Here is a 21,392-nt window from a genome sequence, read left to right as displayed (position 1 = left end):
CACTTTGTCTTTTTCCCTTTAGTTTTGTAATGACTTCAACACTTTGTAATGTGAAAGGGGGGTGTCTTTTGTTTTGTTTTTCTCCTTTTTTGTGTGATTTGCCATGAAAACTAATCTCCGAGGTGGAGTTTTTGATACACCGGAGTTGTTTCAGCAGACACGAGGTTGCAATATATTGTAAATAGGCTCATGTGTTTTGACGGTGACGTAACAAGAGAGAGTTCAAGTCTGTGGTTCATGAAGGTTTTCTTAAAGGAGCCGCTGAAACGTGGCTCTCCGTGAGTCTGTCATGATGTACAGTTCGACTGAGCGTAGCTTCCTGTGTACATAGGTCCTTCAATCAAACCCTGAAAATGTAACTTTGCCTGCCTAACTTATATTTTACTGTCTTGCAACAAAGAGAAACCAAAACACAAACAAAAAATAATAATAATAATAAGAGAAGAGACAACTGATTGTGAATGTATCATGTCTGTTGCTCAAACCTACTTAAGGGACAAAGCACATACCCTGTTCCATGAAGTCCAGTGGTTTTTGAACCTGCAAACGTGCAAACATTTACATTGGGATTAGCCAACTCAAGCTTCTTGCACCCCCTTCTTTCAGCTGTTAATACAAAGTCAGATGAGATTTTTGTACTTCCAAAACCCGGAGTAGTCTAATCACAGGTGTGACGCTAAACCCCCAACTGCTAGCTACTCTTCCACGTTCATTTTTGGACCACCTTTTATTTGTGTACATGTGCGATGCAATTTTACGAGTTGCATATGAGGCGGCATATGGGCCGCGAGCACTAGGATTAGTCACAACCTTCATTCTCGCATATCATGTGCTCCCTTGATGGGTTTTAGCTTCCTTATGTACACTTTGATGATCAACACAATGTTGATGGACATACTTAGATGACTAAGACACTTAAACCTGTAATTGCTTCAGATTTTTGTTTTATTTTGTTCGACATTTTTATGCAGATAGAAAATAAAGCAGCTTTCAGCTACAGATTTTTATTTTATTTGTGGTTAAGCAGTGACTGGCAGAGGAATGTTCTTAACTAAAGTCAACAGAAGCCAGCAGATAACACTGAGTGCATAATGCATACCTGCAAAGCTCGTTTGTTCCTTCCATTTGAGGTTAGCCTGCACCTTTGTGTTGCTGCTGATATAACAGAGCTTCTTTGTGTTGCACCAAAACAGCACGAGTTGACCGAGCGTGGCGACGGGTGCTGACCGTGGAAATAGTGATTTTTTTGTGTGTGAAAAGGCTCAGGGAGATGTGTTGTTTCAGAGAAATTCGAAATCTCCTCACTAAAGCGTAAAAAACTTTGATTATTCATGTGGATCTTCAGACTGTTCTTTCTCAGAGGGGGAAAAACGTCCCTCTGTGAAATCTGGCATTAAGACTGTTTGTGCTTATGTGGATTTACACTAATCAGCTCCTTCTTTTCCTTAGCGCTTCTTGCGAAGAAACGCAATGAGTTGATCAAACTTTTCCTTTTCTTGTATGTTGACGATGGTGACGTTTGTGACAGGCAGCTTTGTTGCGTGCAATAACAGACTATATTTGTAACAAAAGTCCACATCTGATTAATCACTTTGCAAGCGCTGGCTTACAGTATGAGCCACACAAATATTCAGCTGCACATCCAAAGGAGTCAAATTTGCACCTTGTAGTGTTATTGTACAATTACATTTGGGGGTTTGGTTAGCACTAAATCGCAGGTGGATTTAAAACACTAAAAAGCTCACAAATTCAAGAAAGGTGCGAGTTAAGAAGCCTTGCATTTATTTCCCTGCTTACATCCTGTTAAATGTGTGCCAGCTCTTCACCCCTGACTCTTTCAGATGGATGGTACGAGAACAATAACTCAGCCGTGTGTCCGGCGCTCTGTGCCGTGCCCGCTGGGACGCCACACATGTTTACAGCGAGCAGAAAACATCTGTGACGCCAGCACCGGTAGGCCTTCTCTTACTGGATTCCCAGGTGCCCTCAGAGCGACAGATGAAACACATGTGCTGAAAAATATTGACGTCCTCACCGCCAACACAGACAACCAAGAAGGAAACAGGTCTTGCCACGTGATTCATCCTCTGTGCGGTGAAACAAGTTGGGGATAAGGTTATAAAGAAAGAAGAAAAACAGAGAGAAAGATGTTCAGAAGCACATTGGAGATCTACAAGCCCCCACATCTAATAAAGCACATTTCATACCTTACCCAGATGCTGTTGTTTTGGTCCTACAGTGAGCCGATTATATTAGAGGTCAGACCCGGTGATGAAATCCCAGGTAACCTGTAGCTTCTGCTGTGTTGACTAAAATCCTAATACAAATGTAATAATGCAGTGGAGCAAAGCAACCCATGTCAGCACGAGCTGAGCACTCGTGCACCGACTACATTTACTGCATTTGTGTCAATAAAGAGCCTGAAATCCTTCAGCCTCCATCAGAGTGCTGAGAATGAGCCCAACTCAGTGTTTCTCGTAAGGCTCGCCTCTGCAGCCAAATCCTCATGAATGTTATTGCTGTGTTACAGACCACTGGGTGATATCTCTTTGTTACAATAAGGATGGCTTCCTGCTACTTAGCACAGCATGAAAATGTGCAACAATCTGCTGCTTAAAATATTCAGAAAGAAGAACTATACGCTGTTTGAAGTAGAAACATTTGATAATACTACAGTGCCCTGCAGTATCTAAGACATAAAATCATTTTTGTTCTTATTAATTTAGGGACCGTTTTTAAAGATTTGTTTTACACAGACACCATATGGAAGTCAGAAACAAGAAGACAAGCTAAAATAATGTTGATTTGGATCTTTGCTGATAATTCGAACACTTTGTAGTTATTGCAGTGGGCTCGCCAAGACAAGGACAGGACAGCGTTTCACATGCACTTATTCCAATAGAATAACCTCCTTCGCACATTTCAAAAAGAGTCCATGCAGATCGTTTGCTTCAAGGACACATACAACCCCAAATCTCGACTCCTTTAATCTGACCCCACCTGCTACCATACAATAAATGGATGAAGTGGACTAAGCTACTGTGGACTTCCTTTTTATTGCTGTATTTTCACGTGTTTGGCTTTCAGGTTATGCAAGTGCATATATATATATATATATATATATATATATATATATATATATATATATATATATATCAGAAACTCCCATATTAGTAGAAATGTATTACTTAGGAAAGTTGGGAGAGTGGAGGGGGAAATAAAGAGCTCCCGCTTGTCCTTAATTCCTCCCCCTCTGTTTGCACATCTGCTGAATCACATTAAACTCCCCACAGGCCGCTTCACAACAGAAGTCCTCGACATCATTTCAGCGAGCTGGAGCCCTTCAGCCTCTGTTTGCTGCCATGGGAATGCATCTGAAGTGTTTTTTATAACTGCTTAAAAAAAAAAAACACGCACACAACCATCTCTTTTACTTTTCCTGCTCTGAGTCAGCTTTTACAAGCTCTTCAATTACTTTACATTGTCACAAGGAAAAAAAGAGAAAAAAAAGGAAGCCAGGTGATCACAGGTTACCTTTATTTTACTAAAATACACGTTTCATGCAGGGGTTTTTTTGTCACTTTCCACAACAGAAACACACCTAAACTAATGCCACCTCGGGGCTTCTTATTTTAAATGTTTTTTTCTTGTCTGCCGCACAACAACAGGCAAAGAGGGACATTAAAGTCACACGGTACAATATTCCGCATGTGCAAATTCCTAGTGGCTTCATAAATAGCGAGTCCTCATCTGATGTCACATGCCGTCATTAGCGAACCAATAGCGAGCCAGATGTATCTGGTCATAGCGACGCAGTTTACGCTGGGAAAAGAAAGTCATGCTCAATGCGCCGGAAATCAACAATAACGGAGTGCTGTATTGCTTTTGAAAATTAATGTCATAAAAAAATATGTGTGCGGTAAAAAGTAGCCTTAATCTATCACGTTTTAAAAACAAACAACCAAGAAAAACTTAGATGAAGTTGGTCAGCTGGATGCATCTTTTCCCTCCAGTTTTATTGCCACCTTTATGGCACCGACTGTGACCCTGCAGGGGGGGGGAAAGCACTGACAGGCCACGTTCCAAACAGTGGAGAAGGCATACGTGAATCAGAGCACATGACGTGTAAAAAAGGAGAGACTGAGCATGGAGGAAACTCTTTCCAAGGCCTGCTATGATCTTCGTATGAAAATAAAAAGAGGTAGGCAAATTGTCTCTGCTGCTCAGAAAACACTGGCAGTTTAATAAGATGCAAACGGGGATGAAGTGCTTATCAAACATGCTACACGCAAAGCCAGTTTTTTTCCCCCTAAGTGACAGTCCAGCACAGCATGCCTGAAACAAACCACCTAGCCTATTCAGAATAGTGTTCTTCCTTATGCAGCTTGTTGCATATTAATAATATTTAATCTTATAATAACTTTTTTTCTTATGTAAACAAGGAGACAGCGAAACACACGACTCATGCATGCATTATCATCTCCAGAATGTGGAACAATAGTAAACACAGACGGATGTTACTGCACAGCATATTTAGTGGCTTTTTGTTTTGTTTTTCTCTCTATTTTTTTTTCCTTTTTTTGTTTTTAGGCTGTGGGGGAATGTCAGAGAGCTTCGTTTGCTAACACAGAAATAAAAGCGACCACAGTTAGACCGCTCAACGCTTTTCTTTCCTGCCGCCTGTCTGCATGACATCATTAAGGGAGAACGACACGAAGGCAATCTGCTCGAGTTCACTCTCTTTCCCGCACTCCATCAGGCACGAAAACTGATCCTTGTCCCCGTTGTAAGCCAGGTCCGAGTAGCCGCTGGGCCCCCTGTGGATGATCCTGGGTCTGTCCCATCCGGATGAGTGCAGGGGGGATCGGTTCAAATACACACCCATGTCCCTTCTTCTGGACTTGCTCGTCGGGTGCATGAAGAGGAGCCAGGTTTGCGTGTCTGGTGACAGGAGCGACGTGCCGCAGGCTTTGCTTTCCGCGTCGTCGTTTGGGACAAATTCCGGCGCGGGAAAGCCGATGATGCTTCCCTGACATCCGTAGCGCGTTTCCACCAGCTCCGGGGCCATGTGGGGCTTGTCGAAGTAGACGCCGCTGTTTTCACTGAGAGCCTCACACCTGTGGCCCCCGGCATTACGAGCATTGCAGTAGAGGTGGCTCCTGCCCTCGTGGTCTATGATCTCGGCCATTTCACATTCGCACGACTTCTTCCGCAGCATCTTACCTATGTGCCACGTCTGTCCAAAGTCCTCGCTATATACTGACAGTGCACGTGGGTAGACTGTGCAAGGGATGGGGAAGGAGCAGCATCTGTAAGGAATGTAGTAGGCGTACGCAGGGATGATCAGTCGGCCGTTCTCAAGCTGAACACCGTGGCCGGGGCCCACGGCGAATGTGGCCCACTTGTGAATGGCCTCGCCGATCACGCTGTCAGTTAAGTCTGTCACTTGGCTCCAAGTCTGGCCGTCGTCTCGGCTGCTGACGTAGCAAAGACGAGTCTTGTTCTTACCTGTCAGGATCTGCTTCGCTTCCGTGGTTGTGCCCCACACACAGATGAAAAACAAATAGAGCGTTTTGGTGTTTTTTTCATACACCGGGCAAGGATTCATAGTGCGGTGGTTTGGCAGGCACACCGAAGACAGCTCCTGACTGGACGACCACTGGAAAAAAAAAACAAAATCCCAGAAACATGACAAAGGCAACATTTGAAAAGAGGACAACAAATCATGTCAACTTCAACTATGAAAATCAAAGTGATCATGTGGCAATGGTAACCTGCATGGATCCATCCTCTTTCAGGGTGCCTCTCCTCATAACGAAAATTTTGGCGTCATTGTCACAGGGTGAGGATCTCTTCTCTGCAAAGGCGAGGAAGGTGTGACAGTGCCTCAGATAGACGAGAGCAGGGATTCTGTATGTTATCCCACTTGGCTCCCTTTCAAACAAAGTTGTTTTAGGAGGTTCTTCTCCGCTGTCTCCCTTCGACGACGTGTTTCCCATGGTGGATCAGAGCTCCTGTGAGCAATAAAATATCCTAAAATGCATGACAGAGCCTCAGCTTCTTTTATAGTCTTGTTATAACAACCTTCAAAGCACAGACTCGGTGAAGAGTTCACACTCCAGCAGCTCCCTATAAACACAGACCGCTGCATTGCCACAAACAGCTCGCACCGTGCATGCACAGCAAAGCCCTTACCTTCACTGATCGCTCTTCACAGGTCCCACTCGTGATCTTTGTCTGAACATCATACCGTCTATAATCGCACGCGAAACCAGAGACCTCTGATGTTCACGACACTGATGCTGTTGGTTCATCAGAAACGAAGCCGTACCTGAGACCGAGAGAGACTTTTACGCTCCCTTCCGCGTTCGCTTCTCAGCTAAACTAAACGTCGACTTTATGCAAATGAATATATCCACCTTCGTATTTGATTGTGTTTTTCTTACTAGCACTACCGCAATAATGACTACATATCAGTTATGGCTGTCACTACCTACGCCGCTCTAAAACGGCCTTCCCCCGCAGGGACGCCCTACACAGAAGCTAGCTAACTAGCCGGTTTAAACAAACACAGGTCAGGCTTAAAATCTTCCGAGAGTAATTATTTGCCAAACAATACACAAAATAAAGCATTTCCTGGTTGTAAACGTGCTTTTTTAATGTCTTTGAATGCCTCAGGTTGGCCCGGCGGAGTATTATCTTGCCATTTTAGTTAATCTTTGAACACCTAAACTCACCGGTCTCTTCCGCCTTTAGCTTAGAAAAGAAATGTTACTGCCCCCTGCTGGACGGGAGAAGCGGTACTCGTCTTACGTGCTGTTGCTAAGATACAGAGAGCTACACTGAAGCTCGGGATCAAACACATTGTAGCAGTTTTTTGACATAGTGTGGTGATAAATGGATTTGGCTGCAGTCAGGATGACTTCAGAGTCCTACACCGCTGACGCAGGGCGGAGCTATCCTGTAAATTGTTTCCCTGCCGGGACTTCACACCACAGAAGACGAGACGGTATGTTGAAATAAAGCAAGGTTGTAACTAGCTTATATTAGTGAAATAAATATAGTGAAAACGAACAGCACCAAAACCAAGTTAGCTGGTTACTCTAATGTTGTAAATGCTGTAATGTGAGCTACTGCTATGTACAGTACAAAGTAAATATTATTTATCAAAACGGGCCCAGAAGTTCAAGCAGTACCAAAGGGCACTTTTATGAATGGAATTTGGGCCATACCCTAAATAATATTTGTGCTTGGTCTACTGAGCTGTCTACACTGTATTAAACTGTATGTGTCTGTCTGTATACAGGTGTATGAATGGTGGGATTAGTTGAGAGAAATCATAGTTGGCAAAAATCATAGTTTAATTTTGAACATACATGCCCACATATCCGTAATCAGACCAGCCCATCTGGAATCAACAATTATGCCACTTAAATCACCTTTCTGATCCTCAGTTTAAACTTCAGCAGGTCATCTTGACATGTCTAAGCCAAAATATACTGGGTTGTTGCCATGTCACTGGTTCATAAGATATTTGCATTAGTGAGCAGATGCACTGCTCAGTGAGAAAAGAACTGACAGATCCAGAATGAAGAGACTAACCAATAATGAAGAGTGTTTACCTGTGTGAAAACACCTGCTGGCGTGGTTTTAGTCATCCATCTTTGCTTTTATAGGTGCTGGGCACTGGCTTGCAGCTTACAGGGAGGCAGAGGAGCAAAAATACAGGTATCAACGTAGGAGAACAAAAGCAGCTTATAAAAAATGTGAGAGCGAGCTGGCTGATACTTCTCATGGAGTCACATTAGACAGAGCTTTCCTGGTATGAACCTTGAATTCAACACACAAACGCTTATCTGACAAAAGTTAGAAAAACAGTGATATTTTTTTATTTTCTTTTTCAGCTCCAGTTGCATCATGTTGACAGACCCTCTGAGCTCTGTTCTCTGGACATCAGCGAGCAGAAACTAAGCTCTGTAAGAGCCACCTTTTCCTACTTTTACTTACCTTTATCAGCCTGTTGGTTAAAATCATTTGTGATTAGTTCCTTTATACTGGGGGTCACAGGTCAAACCAGAAGAACTCGAGGTGTTTGATAACGTGGCTTACATCAACGCATCTATTAACTCCCTCTCTCTAGGTGAATATGCATGTATACATTATCCTGCAGATTTCATTCTAGCATCGCTGTGTGTGCCTCTTTCATGAAGTCATATCAGAGGCTGTCCATTGTTTTTGCTGCAGGATCTTTCAGTAGTTTTGTGTCTCTAAGAGAACTCAACCTGTCATTAAATGAGGTTAGCGACTTGATGTTTGATGCTGCTGCCTTCCCTCTTCTCGAGGTAAGATGACTCGGCGGTGCTTTGTAACTGTGAATGTGCAAAAGAGATGCTGACATTCAGAGGAAGAGTTAAATGTGTGCCATTTTTCTTCTTCTTCTTCTCTCCTTCTTCTTTTGAATGTGGTTAAGTTCACCCGAACAGTGCATTTTAATCCTCGCAGGTTCTGGATTTGTCCTACAACTGCTTATCACCTGATGCTATTGTTTCTCTCGGTCGGCTCCCACGTCTTAAGGTCCTTCATCTAACTGCAAATCAGCTTCAGCGTCTCCCTCCTAATCTGGGCTCCTCACACCAAGACCCCACTCAGCTGTAAGTGCCTGAAATAGCAATCTATTTTTTACCACGTTTCATCCACGATCAAGAGACGTTAGCCGTCCATCAGTTCAGATGATGAATTTGCTCGTCTTTCCTGCCCACTTTGATGTACGTTTATACTGAAAAGCTTCAAATGAATAAACTTCAGAAGTATGTGCACATTGGTATTGGGCAAAAACAGAATTTGCGAGTGTAGTCTTGGTCTTCTATCCCCACCTCACACACACACAGACACACATACACACACAGTTCTGCCCTACTTTGTGTTAAATGACTGACAACAAAACAAACTTTAGGTATAAAAAGCTGCCTGATTTACAAATTTACAAATCCAATAGTGGTAGTCATTAAACTGGCTGAATCCAGCTCCCATAAATAATTAGTAAAATATTCCAAGATGAAATAATTTATGGCTATCTTTTAAAATCTGTGTTAACTCAGCATGTTTTAAGTGTTATGATTATCATGATCCATGAAGTTATCCAGTACCTTGGTTATGATTTCATGACACATTTCATTCCTGAAACATTCACAAATGTAGTTTTCAAACCCACCAAAAGGGGGAGCACAAATGCTCCAAATTCACACTTCTGAGCCGGTAAACCTGCACTCACAGGCCACTTTGTTAGGTACACCTTGCTAGTACCAGTTTGGACAGTGTTTTGACTACAGAACTGCCTTAAAGCTCCATGGTACAGATGGAGATGGAGACAGGGCATATCCTGTTGGAGACAACCACCACAAGATGGGTACTGTGGTCATAAAGGGATGAAAATGCTCTGCAGCAATACTCAAGTAGGCTGTGACATTTAGACTAAGGTAGTGTGCCAAGAAAATGTCCCATTACACCACCTGCAGTTGCCTGAACCACTGATACAAGGCAGGTTGGATCAATGCTTTCATGTTTTTTCCAGTCTTCTATTGTCCAGTTTTGGTGAACTTGTTTAACTTACAGCCCTTTTTTCCTGCTCTTAGCTCACAGGAGCTTGGTTGTAAAGAGTGGATATTTGAGTTGCCCTTGCCTTCTTATCAGCTCGAAGCAGTCTGGATATTCTCCTTTGACCTCCACCATCAACAGCACTTTCTCCCAGAGACCTGCCAGTCAAGGGATGTTTTCTCTCTTTGAGGTCAACCTCTGTAAACATTCTGATGCTCGTATTGAACTTCAGCAGGTTGTCTTGACCATGACCACATGGCTAGAGGCAGCGAGCTGCTGCCCTGTGATTGGCTAATTTGTGTAAATGAGGGGTTGAATGGTTTACCAAAGTCACTGATGAAAATAGATACATAAAATCTTATTTCACTTTAATTGTATCATCACACACATTTAGCATTTCTTCGTTTACGTGTAGGCCGGCTAAAGATGAAGACACATGCTTTCAAGCTCTAGAAGTCCTGATGCTTGATGATAATGAACTGACCTCTGGAGTCTTCAGCAGCCTTAAAAACCTAACGAGGTCTGTAAGTTTTCCTGTAAAGACTTTTTGCATACAAAATATTCATTATAAATGCACTTTTAAAAAGTCTGCATGCATATTGCCAGCCTTTGTGCGTCACAGTGCAAGTGAGAAATTGCACTTTTAAATAAAAGTGTTTCTTAACATGGACTCCTTTATCACAAGGCACAGCAAATTAGTGGAAACGCTCATTAAGCATTTTTAATTGTTGATTACAGGCTAAAGCATTTAAGCCTACAGGGGAACTGCATTTCTGAAATACCGTTCATGCAACTGGTGGGTTTTTCCAAACCTGTGCAGACTGCCACTGAAGAAGAGGAGGAAGAGGGTAAATACTCGGCATCAGCTTTGTGTAATTCACATGTGTGTCCAAAATTTCCTTTAAAAATATCTCTCCCGATCCAGCACTCGCTCACTCGGAGCCTTCCGATCAGTATTTGACAAGAATCTCAGAGGTAATTCGTCCATGATCTTTTAGATGTGTCATCACTGTAGCTCGGTGTTATTCTCCCATTAAACTTGTGTGTCTCGTGGTCACTCTAGATCTTTCGCAAACACAACTGGGAGCAGAACCGCAAAGAATCCAGTTTACCTCTTCCAGCGCTGCAGTACCTCAACCTAGCTGACAACAAGGTGTGCTGCTGCTTTTTATAAATAAATCCACTATTTTTGGGAAATGAGGTAGCGTGACACACTGGTGGTTTCTCATCAGGTTGCTAAGGAGGAAGCACTGATGGCTGCCACTCTTTTCCCGAAGCTTCGTGAAATTGATATTCAGTTCAACCCCATAACCACGCGGAGGAGAGGTAATATTCCTCCTGTAAAGAATCATTTTAAAATAGGTGTTCGGGGCTTCAGAAACAACCTCATCATGTCTTTGTTTAAATACAGGAGATCCTCCCTTGCTGGCCTACATGCAGGAGAGACTTGGAATAACAATAAAGCAGAAGAAAACACCGGAGGTTGTGAAGCGCCCGCTGAAAGTGTCCACTGAACCAAAATGGAAGGTTGGACTTTTTTGTGTTTGATCACGATCCGTTGAATTTTGCTGTATCAATGTCCAGGCTGGAGTCTTAGGTTTAGTGATTTTGCAGAAAGGACGTGTGATTGACTCCAAGGTGGTCATATTTTTGGTAGCGTTTGCCTCTAAACTTGATTGTTTTTTATGAATTCTGATAAAACTCTGTAAGGGCGTAGAGTGGGGTCATGCTAACAATCCATTAAAAGTGGATTTGCATGCACTAAGGTCTTCAAGGCCAACTTAATGATTGATTGCTCAGAAATGGATAAAAATAAGTCTGGTGTGTGTTATCAAGCTTTTTGCTTTTGTATTAATCACTGTAAAGTTCCATTTCAGTGAATGAATCATTATGTTTTCAATGTTTTCATATTGGAGGTGGATGAAAAAATACCAAAGGTGTCAAAGAAGCTAATACTGCTGAATCCACAAATCCAGGCTGGCAAAAATGAAGGCAAAAACAGCAGAAACCACACCTTCCATGAAAAAAGAAAACCCTTCTTTCTTACTCAGGTATGTTCTTCAGTAGTTTTCCTCATTGGGATATAAAAATCCATCATTTTACCAAGTTTTTTAAATGTTAGTTAATGCCGCAGCATTTTAACGTAGTCAGTGTTATTTCATGCTCAGGCAGCAGATGGACCTGAGTTTGAATTTGGTCTTCTTCCTGAAGACAAAGAAACTGCAGACAGCAAGGAGAGAAAGCAGTTTGATTTCTTGATGGATGTCGAACCGAACCCTCGTGTGCTCAAGCTCAATGGTGAGGAAGGAGGAATGTATTTTCATCTGCAGCCATTTCGTTTTTTTGTCAATTGTTTCAAAGCCAGTAAAGTTTGGCTATACAGCGGGACCGTGGAGAATACTGATGCTTTCTTTCTCTCTTCCTTTCTTTGTGCAGGAATTCAAACAGCTGTTCGGATGCTGGAGCACACACTGAAGAATCTCCATGTTTACAGGGACTCGAAACCAAAGCTCGACAGCATCCAGACGCCGTACAGGGAGCGAGAGAAAAGGGTTTGATGTTTAGCCACGCAAACTTCATTTGCAGGCTCGTAAATTGCAATAAACCGAGCGACTTTAACTACGTTTTTATTAATTACTGCACACAGATTAAGGAGCTGCCACCTCTGAAACCTGTGAAGCAGCTGACTGAAAGGGTAGAGGACATGATCAAAGAAATCAGAGAGAGTAAAACAGTAAAAGTGGTCCCTTTAGGTATGCACATTTCCTACTTATACGCAGTGAATGTCAACATATTTCCCCTGTAAAGCCCTCTTTCTTTAAATAACACTCTGTTTTCTGTCCAGCCACTACCCTACAAAGCAGAGGTGTCAGTAAGCAAGAATATAAGGAAGCTCTCTCGCTGATGAGGGACATGAAAAGAACATATAAGATGGTCCACGCGAAAACAATGGAGCAAGAAGCCGCCATCAAGTCTGACAGAGACTCTGACCAAATCTGAGTTGAATCTCCATCTGTTTAACAGTCACATCCAAATAATTAGCCGAGCAGATTTTCTTTGGCTTGAAATGTTTTCTTTGTATTACTGTGAGTAGAAATAAGTAAATCGAGCAATGTTTTCCTCGACTATCAGCTCTAGAGTTGAAGTGCAGAGTTCACAAAGCTGTAGCAGATGCAAGTGTGTCTAATTGTAACTAAAAAAGTGTGCCACTGTCTGCTCCCCGTAAGCCTGACAGTTCTGAGCAGCTGTGCCGCCACGGCTGTGACCAGAATCCATCCAGGATGAATGCATTGTATTCATTAGGAGTTTGTCAGTAGAGCTCATTGCAAAAACAGAAAGTAGAGAGAGCTTTTTCTCTCTTTTTGTTTTGTTTTGGGTGAGGAGAGGTGTTTTAGACTGTTTGTGCACATTTATATGCAAACACCCTGTTCTGTTGAAGGAACACTGGGGTAGATTAACAGTGCAACAAAGTCCACATCAAGCCCTGCTGTATTTGAAAATGTTGTACACCCTCTAATGGTTCCCAATCAGCTATTCTCCATGGGTATTGTGCATCACCCTCTCACTCACCTTTTATATGGTAAATGGCCTGTATTTATATAGCGCTTTACTAGTCCCTAAGGACCCCAAAGCGCTTTACATATCCAGTCATCCACCCATTCACACACACATTCACACATATATGAGATTTTCAAAAATGATTATGTGGCTGATTATTATCTTTTCGTAACTTTGAACAGACTTCTGCAGTGCAGAATGATTTAGGTTTCGATGCCAATGTGCGGTATTACTACAAGTTGAGAGTGGTAGTTGTTTGTTTTCGTTGCTCATTCCCTTTTTGATTTCATGGTCTTGTCCATCATATGATTTTGATTATTTGTCTCGAGTGCAGCGTGCAGATGTGGAATGCATGTTCAGCCCCTGTGGAATAAATCACTTGGCACTCTGAAGATACTGGGTGCAGGGATTCTGGGTTTTTACATTCATGTCGGGACATTTTTCTGCTCCTGTATGGATTGAATCATAAAACATTTATGCATTTCTTACGCTAAACAAAAAAGCGTGCTCTGGCAGGGGGTTCGGTTTAAGACGGGACCCAGATTCAACATGCGAGGAGGTTGTAGGGAAAAAGGTGATAAACTTTTATGGAACGAGCCGAGGAACAGCTGAGGTGTTGATCTCGGGAGGGGAAGACACAGAAGAGACGAAGAACAGGCAGAATGGGCCTAATGCAGCACAAACAATGGATCAGAGTCACCTGATCCAGCCATAGAAGGAAATTTTGAAGCCTAATGTTAGAACAGAGAGAGTCTGCCTTCCAAACCCAAACCTGGAGCCTGGTTCTGCCTCTCATTATGCTCCCGGAAACAGTGGGAACCACAAGTAAGATGTACTCTGAGGGTTAACATGCTGCTCCAGGATCTTTAGGATAAAAGCAGCTTGGTTATAATTTAATTCTGCATTTCACTGTCTTTTTCAGTTTGATCAAAAATGTAAACACAACAGAAGATAGTATGTCTGTGAAGGTTCTCAGTCATCCAGGTCATCGTAGTCAAAGGAGCTTGCAAAGAAAAGCGTCTGGACTTCTTTAAGTTACTTGAAGACGTTTCGCCTCTCATCCGAGAAGCTTCTTCAGATCTAAGGTCAAATGGTGGAGAGTCCCAGATATAAACCTAGTGGGAGTTTCCCCCCACAGAGGGACAAATTGACCCCCTGATGGTCCTCTAATCGCCTGAGCCAAGGTGTGAAATTGGGTGTGGGTCCCAATCAGCCAGAGTTTCGGGTGAGTTCATTGTGAAACCTGGCCCCACCTTATCATGCGAATTCCTGAGATCAGATGGCCCAGGATGTGAGTGGGCGTTAAGGCGTCTGGGAAGGGATCTCAAAACTGGATTATAGATGGCAGAGAGTTGGTGTCGTAAACCACCGCCTCTGTTCAAAGATGGTCGCTCACAGTGGACATAGATGGCTTCTTTCACTCCTCTTTCAAACCATCTGTCCTCTCTGTCCAAAATGTGAACATTGGCATCCTTGAAAGAGTGTCCTTTATCCTTAAGATGCAGATGGACTGCTGAGTCTTGTCCCGTGGAGGTGGCTCTTCTGTGTTGTGCCATGCGCTTGTGAAGTGGCTGCTTGGTCTCTCCAATGTAGAGGTCTGGGCATTCCTCGCTGCACTGTACAGCATACACCACATTGTTAAGTCTGTGTTTTGGCGTTTTGTCTTTCGGGTGAACCAGTTTTTGTCTGAGCGTGTTGCTGGGTCTGAAATGCACCGGGATGTCATGCTTGGAGAAAACCCTCCTGAGTTTTTCTGATACACCGGCTACATAGGGGATGACAATGTTGTTGCGTCTGTCCTTCTTATCCTCCCTCGCTGGTCGAAGCTTCTCGGATGAGAGGTGAAACGTCTTCAAGTAACTTAAAGAAGTCCAGACACTTTTCTTTGCAAGCTCCTTTGACAACAGAAGATAGTGCTTAGTTATTGAAACCGGGGTGTCTGCATGATTGGGCGTGCGCTGCTTTAACATGGTGTTGTGGTTGTGTTGTATAACTACTGTGAATTTCTGAAACCTTGCCCCCGGGAAACATGCCTAATAATAAAAACAGTGAAAAAAATTACAGTAGCTGCTCACCATAGCAATGGAGTGCATGCAGAAGGAACTCTTTTAGTTTTGTGTGTGGAAGAGTCAGCATTGGGTTCCAGTGATATGTTTTAATGAAATCAATCACTGAGCTCTAGCATGAGAATCGCTGTCATTGTGGTGTCACACAAATCTTAGCGATAAACAACTTTCAGCATTGTAATTAGTTTAAAGCAGTGTTCTATTATTTTTTCACTAAAAAGTTAGTCTTGATGGATGAACAGTTTGACACAGTGAAAACAATCGGTACAGTGCTGCTCAGTGCTATCAGGCAAACACCTGGTCTCCAGTCTGATGGCCTTGTTCAGGTCTTTTCATCCTTAACTATATTTTTGCTGGTAATGAGGAGCCTGTGCCAAATGGCAGAGACACCCTTCTACAGAAATACTCTTTTCCAGTCCAGTGGAGCTCAGCTCCACACAGCCGAGCTTGTCTGAGCTGCAGCGATATTCCACAGTATTGGACACAACAGCTGCTGAAAATCCTCGATGCTAAATAGATTATAAATGATCAGATTGTTTTCATTATTGACTCTCAAATTGCACTTTTACTCCCTATCCAGGCTTGGGTGCGACTCCATTAAAGTGCCCTGAGACTTGTTGTTGCTTTCACTAACATTATGGATTTTGTTCTGCAGCCAGGAAGTCCTAGCATGAACTTATTTTGTTTGACCAGATTGCTGTTACAAAGTAATTTAGAAATGATAATGATTAGTACTTGCAGTCCAGTGCTGTCATGTTGTAATTCTTTAATGCTGGAAGAAAAATAGACATGTACTCTTGTGCAAGACGTTTGTTACACATGTTAGTTTTCCACATTTTTGGGAATAATCAGTCCCTCTGATGGCTGTCTATTCCAAGTACACTCTAGGCGTTTACTGACCTCATCACAAACTTGGAGATCTCTCCAAGAACTCTTCACGAGATTGTGAAAAAATAACTCAGATGCACTTAGTTGGTAAACCTTCCACTTTTTTCACCAGCTCTTTTGGGACATACACCTTCCTTTTCTTTGTTTGTGTTTGTGCCAACATGTGCAAATTTTAGATTATGTAATTAATAAAGCAGATGAATCTGATCATTTCTTTTCCCGCATTACCGTTGTGCAGGCGATGAATCCTGGCTTCATGCTGTTACCTCAGGCTCCTTCTGCAATTCTAAAAGAATCTGTTATCAGGAAAAAGTCAGAAGGATAACTACCAAAGCAACTACAAATTCCCCTTTGAGTCTGATCAGTCGATGAGTAATTAATCATAGCCAGTTGTGCTTGAATCTGCCAACACAGTTTCAGTGTGAGCAGTTGCTTTATATAGACATAAACAGTACCCCAAAATACCCCAAGAATGCAGTACAAAGGGATGTTTTATACTAACAGATGTTTTTATATTTATCAGCTATGTCAATAAATAATGACAGATGCAGGACACAAAGCTGTAAAGGCCCTGTGGTACGAATGGCTTCAAAACCTCTGGATCCTACACTTCCCAAAATGCAATTTACCCAGTTTGCACTTAAACCCCACATTCCCAGCATAAATAACCTCGATGACATCAATGTGATATCATGAGCATTATTTTTTGTTGTCATATATAATTGATTTACTTGTAGACGCCTCATGGGGGTGCTTAAAAGAGGACCTCTTATGCTTCTCTTTATTTTCTACCACATATGCAGCCACATGAAAAACAAAGTACTCTCACATCTGGTGAAAAGCAAACACAGCAAGTCAGCACAAACACCTCATACTAACTGTCAAACACAGTGGCGGAGGACTGAAAATTTGGGCTTGTTTTGCAGCCACAGGACCTGGGCATCTTGGAGTCATTGAGTCAACCGCGAGCTCTTCTGTATACCAGAGCATTCGAGGGTCAAACGTGAGGCGATCTGTTATCTGTCAACAACTAAAACTTGACTCAGACTGCAACAGGACAAAAATCTCAAGCACAGCAGCAACTCTACAAAGGAAACGAAAGAAAAGAACCAAGATGTTGCAATAGTCGAATCAAAGCTCAGACCTCAACCTGACTAAAATGCTGTGGCAGGACCTTAAGAAAGCTGTGCATAAATAAACACCCACAAAGAAAAGTGGTACAAATGACTCTAAAACGATGTGAGGAACTGATAAAATTGCATGGAAAACAATTCCTTTTAGTTATTGCTAAAGGCTACAGGCTACTGAATAACTGGCTGTAGGCCTACTTTGTTTTTCCCACAGAGCGCCTTCTTTTTCACTTAGTTTGTGACAAATAAATATTGATTCATATTGATGTTCATCTGAGATTTTCTTTAATTAATTTTAGAACCTATAAAGGACTAAATCTTTTTGTAATAGGTCTTAACATGTAGAGTTTTGGGAATGTCTACACCTACTGTTTTTTGCACAACAGTAAATAGACGCCAGAGCAGTCTAGATGCTTGGACTTTTAGTTCTGCATGATAGTATACCTATATATTAGGGGTGCAACGATACACAAAATTCACGGTTCGGTTCGGTTCGATACTTTGGTGTCACGGTTCGATATTTTTTCGATACAGAAAAAAATGTTCATGCCTTTTTAATTTGTCATTTATTAAATTTTCACGGCACATTCCGCACCACATCTCTGTGCGTTCATCATTTGTTTGAAGCCAGCTCACCTCCTGCAACTACTTTTCCGAAAATACGTGCTTCTTTTGTGGTTCGGACTCCTGACATTTCTTTGGAGGTGGAGGAACATCACAGTAATTGCTTAAAGGAGCTTCTTCGACATCTTTAAGAGTTCTAAACAAATGTCGGTCCTCCTCCAGAAAATCGTATGTACGCAAATGTAACGGAGGCGGAAGGCTGATTCTACTTCCCAGAGGTGTGGACTCGAGTCACATGACTTGGACTCGAGTCAGACTCGAGTCATTAATTTTATGACTTTAGACTTGACTTGAAAAAATGTTCTAAGACTTGTGACTTGACTTGGACTTTTACACCAATGACTTGGGACTTGAATTGGACTTGAACCGGTTTACTTGAAAAGACTTGATATTTTACCCCAAATACAAAATCTAACATGCATATTATATAGAGATTGAAAATGTGACGTCATTCACGGGTAGAACCGCAAAGGATTCTGGGAACTCGTGGCAAGCGGTACTAGCGCACGCAGGCTTTCAATTAAAATCAGTTATACAGCGATAAAAAGAAACACAAGAAGCTGTTGTATTATTAACTGCAATAGCCGGTCGCATGACAGCCACGGGAAGCCGACGGGTAAAGAGATCGGTTGTTATCGGATTACCTCGTTGAAGAGAAATTGTTCGAGCCATGTTTCCGAAGTAACAAAGAGGCAACGGATGGCCTGGATTGCAGCCATTCAAAGGTCAAATATAACGTCCCAGAACCCTCCAGTTCACAGGTTAGTCTGCTCCAAGCATTTACACAAAGGTCAGTGTTTTTTAGTAGTTAATACGTCATTTTCATAACATAATTGGTGATATAGGTTACAAGCAAGTCTGGCGCTGAACAGAAATTGTCGCGCTATGCTCCTTTATTTATTGTGCATAAATAGTGAATTGTCCTGACACAATATTGCGTTTCGCCTCTGTTATTATGGTACATTGACAAAAACATATACTTTTATTCACAGGATAAAACAGTTGTTTTGTATCACTAATTGCCCAGTACGATTACAGCATACAGTATTGTTGTCACTGCTACATTTCTGTGATGCTACCAGAAATTATTTCCACTACTAATTAATTACCGTTGAGCTCAAAGGTCCTATTAATAAACGGTTAACGAATGTGTATTTATGACGACGATTTGTGAGACTGGTAAACTTATGATACGTACGATGGTCTTTACTTTCTACACGGTGCATTTCAAGGTCCTGCACCCATCCGTCGGTAAACTGTACCTGGGCTTGTTGCAGTGACCTGAAGTTACTAAACTTCATGAGTGTGTGCACTCACTCCAAGAAGCGTATGATTATAAATATGCATATAAATATGCTACGATGAGATAGCTGACTTCATCTAACTAGCAAATGTTGTCCAGGCTACGTTGGTGATACAGTTTTTTTAATGTGTATGATATTTTTGTCATGCGATTTTAAAGCTGGTCCTACAACCGCATTCAAGAATAACATGCAGCGTATCTCAGAACTGTCGGTGAAAATTATTCTTGGAGCTAAGTTTAATTGAGCTGCATTTTAAAGAGGTGCAATTTCACAATTTGTGTATATTTTCTAAGTTCACTATTTTGTCATGTGTTGAGAAAAACACAGATTTTAAAATTACATGGTCTAACATTTACATTTAGCATAACTGCAACATTATTTTTTCGTTGTTTTTTTTTTTTTTTAAAGACTCGAAAGGACTTGAAATTCAAAGTTTCAGACTTGTGACTTGACTCGGACTTTTACACCAGTGACTTGAGACTCGACTCTGACTTGCCTGACATTACTTGAGACTTGACTTGAGACTTGAGGATAAAGACTTGAGACTTACTTGAGACTTGCAAAACAATGACTTGGTCCCACCTCTGCTACCTCCACAGTGGTTTTGTGCGAAGGAAGGAAACCTTCCTCCAGACGGATTGAGCAGTGGAGCCGCCAAGGGAAAACCCGGCGGCGTCTCGCCACCCTATCAATGTTTCTGTTCCGGTTTCCCGAATGGGCAGAGCTCTCAACTCTGCCACCGCTTTCCTGTGGCAAACCAAGCAGCACCAGCCCGTCTGGGCTTGTGGCCGCCGCCACCGCCTGATACCGTTCACTCTCCCAGTCCTCACTCCACCATCAGTGTCTTCTCTCTCGTCTCCCATCACTCTTATTGGCCTCCGGGACCTCACAGGTGTGTTGGGTTCATAATCAAGGAGGGGCGGAGACTTTCCAGGACAAGTCACCGATGAATACCATAAAACATGCAATAAAACCCATAAGAATACAACACTATACAATATTAAAGAAAGTAAAACACAACCAAACATGCACAATAAAAATATCTTAGGTAACTTGTCCCTCTCCACCCCGTGACATCCCCCCACACTAAAATATTAGCAGTCCCTGCTAAGGCCCAACTTGCGGTCCTGCAACCTTCTTGGAGTCTGGTTTCTTTCTTTTTTGTTCGGCCCCCAAGGAAAAATACAAAGTGCGCCATTCTGTCCAGTTCCACAACAAGCGAACCATTTCGCATTCCATAGCATAGCTACCCGGAAACCATTAGGTCCTAAGCTGCACCTCGCTGCCACTGTGGGGATACTTCCAGGCCTAACCTGGGCTTCGTGCTTCATCCCAAGCACTGCTGCCTAGCAGCAACCCATAACCCCACTTCCCGCAACCCTGCAGCTGACCTCCCATGGCAACCTCGGTCGAATATTCCTCATTTACTCTTCTTGTGGGCAACACTCATACCTGCGCACATTATCCATACCCATCTGCTCAGGGGTCCTTGGCTTTGGCTCCAACAATCCATCCTTCTTCTTTTGTCTAACCCTTTAAACTTCAAAAATACCGGGGCACCAGAATACACATACATCATCAAAGTTGCTATTCCCTCAGCTACCCCAACTGCTCTTGACCGGATCCTGTCGACGACGCCAATTATGTAACGGAGGCGGAAGGCTGATTCTACTTCCACAGTGGTTTTGTGCGAAGGAAGGAAACCTTCCTCCAGACGGATTGAGCAGTGGAGCCGCCAAGGGAAAACCCGGCGGCGTCTCGCCGCCCTATCAATGTTTCTGTTCCGGTTTCCCAAATGGGCAGAGCTCTCAACTCTGCCACCGCTTTCCTGTGGCAAACCAAGCGGCACCAGCCCGTCTGGGCTTGTGGCCGCCGCCACCGCCTGATACCGTTCACTCTCCCAGTCCTCACTCCACCATCAGTGTCTTCTCTCTCGTCTCCCATCACTCTTATTGGCCTCCGGGACCTCACAGGTGTGTTGGGTTCATAATCAAGGAGGGGCGGAGACTTTCCAGGACAAGTCACCGATGAATACCATAAAACATGCAATAAAACCCATAAGAATACAACACTATACAATATTAAAGAAAGTAAAACACAACCAAACATGCACAATAAAAATATCTTAGGTAACTTGTCCCTCTCCACCCCGTGACACAAACACGCATTGCAACTTCTTATCTTGTGCGCGTTTTTTATTTTGACAGCGAATGCGCACCTGCGGACCA

At 42.7% G+C, this 21,392-nt stretch overlaps 2 protein-coding genes across 4 annotated transcripts; one reads left to right on the top strand and one right to left on the bottom strand.

Annotated features, from left to right (window-relative positions):
* Window positions 1-3,515: 3,515 nt before the first annotated feature.
* On the bottom strand, window positions 3,516-6,801 carry LOC113030328 (sialidase-3). Of its 3 annotated transcripts, XM_026181685.1 has the most exons (4): window positions 6,738-6,801; window positions 6,196-6,331; window positions 5,775-6,014; window positions 3,516-5,659 (listed from the first exon to the last, which is right to left on the bottom strand). In XM_026181685.1, the coding sequence occupies exons 3-4, from the start codon at window positions 5,997-5,999 to the stop codon at window positions 4,658-4,660; spliced, it is 1,227 nt and encodes a 408-aa protein (XP_026037470.1). In that variant the 5' UTR covers window positions 6,000-6,014; window positions 6,196-6,331; window positions 6,738-6,801; the 3' UTR covers window positions 3,516-4,657. The 3 variants fall into 3 exon arrangements, with proteins under 3 accessions (XP_026037470.1, XP_026037471.1, XP_026037469.1); XM_026181686.1 differs by lacking the exon at window positions 6,738-6,801 and having other exon boundaries at window positions 5,775-6,033; window positions 6,196-6,731; XM_026181684.1 differs by lacking the exon at window positions 6,738-6,801 and having other exon boundaries at window positions 6,196-6,731.
* Window positions 6,802-6,808: 7 nt separating this feature from the next.
* xrra1 (X-ray radiation resistance associated 1) lies at window positions 6,809-13,218 on the top strand. The gene is made up of 17 exons (XM_026181679.1): window positions 6,809-7,009; window positions 7,677-7,822; window positions 7,905-7,976; window positions 8,068-8,140; window positions 8,245-8,342; window positions 8,503-8,651; window positions 10,010-10,114; window positions 10,333-10,442; window positions 10,520-10,569; window positions 10,658-10,747; window positions 10,827-10,920; window positions 11,006-11,121; window positions 11,511-11,645; window positions 11,763-11,892; window positions 12,031-12,146; window positions 12,242-12,347; window positions 12,440-13,218. Exons 1-17 carry the CDS (start codon window positions 6,898-6,900, stop codon window positions 12,592-12,594), a joined length of 1,857 nt encoding a protein of 618 aa, XP_026037464.1. The 5' UTR covers window positions 6,809-6,897; the 3' UTR covers window positions 12,595-13,218.
* Window positions 13,219-21,392: the final 8,174 nt, after the last annotated feature.

This window comes from Astatotilapia calliptera, chromosome 10, assembly GCF_900246225.1.
Source record: "Astatotilapia calliptera chromosome 10, fAstCal1.2, whole genome shotgun sequence".
Classification (NCBI taxonomy): domain Eukaryota; kingdom Metazoa; phylum Chordata; class Actinopteri; order Cichliformes; family Cichlidae; genus Astatotilapia; species Astatotilapia calliptera.
The sequence above is the reverse complement of the archived record's forward strand: the minus strand, read 5'-3'. Positions and strand labels throughout refer to the sequence as shown.

Excerpts from the sequence above, each read along its gene's own strand:
- xrra1 (XM_026181679.1), top strand. The coding sequence starts at position 6,898 with ATGGATTTGGCTGCAGTCAGGATGACTTCAGAGTCCTACACCGCTGAC. Across the intron at positions 7,823-7,904 it reads CATTAGACAGAGCTTTCCTG|CTCCAGTTGCATCATGTTGA; the intron begins GTATGAACCTTG and ends TTTCTTTTTCAG. Across the intron at positions 7,977-8,067 it reads GCGAGCAGAAACTAAGCTCT|GTCAAACCAGAAGAACTCGA; the intron begins GTAAGAGCCACC and ends TGGGGGTCACAG.
- LOC113030328 (XM_026181685.1), bottom strand. The coding sequence starts at position 5,999 with ATGGGAAACACGTCGTCGAAGGGAGACAGCGGAGAAGAACCTCCTAAA. Across the intron at positions 5,660-5,774 it reads AAGAGGATGGATCCATGCAG|TGGTCGTCCAGTCAGGAGCT; the intron begins GTTACCATTGCC and ends TTTTTTTTCCAG.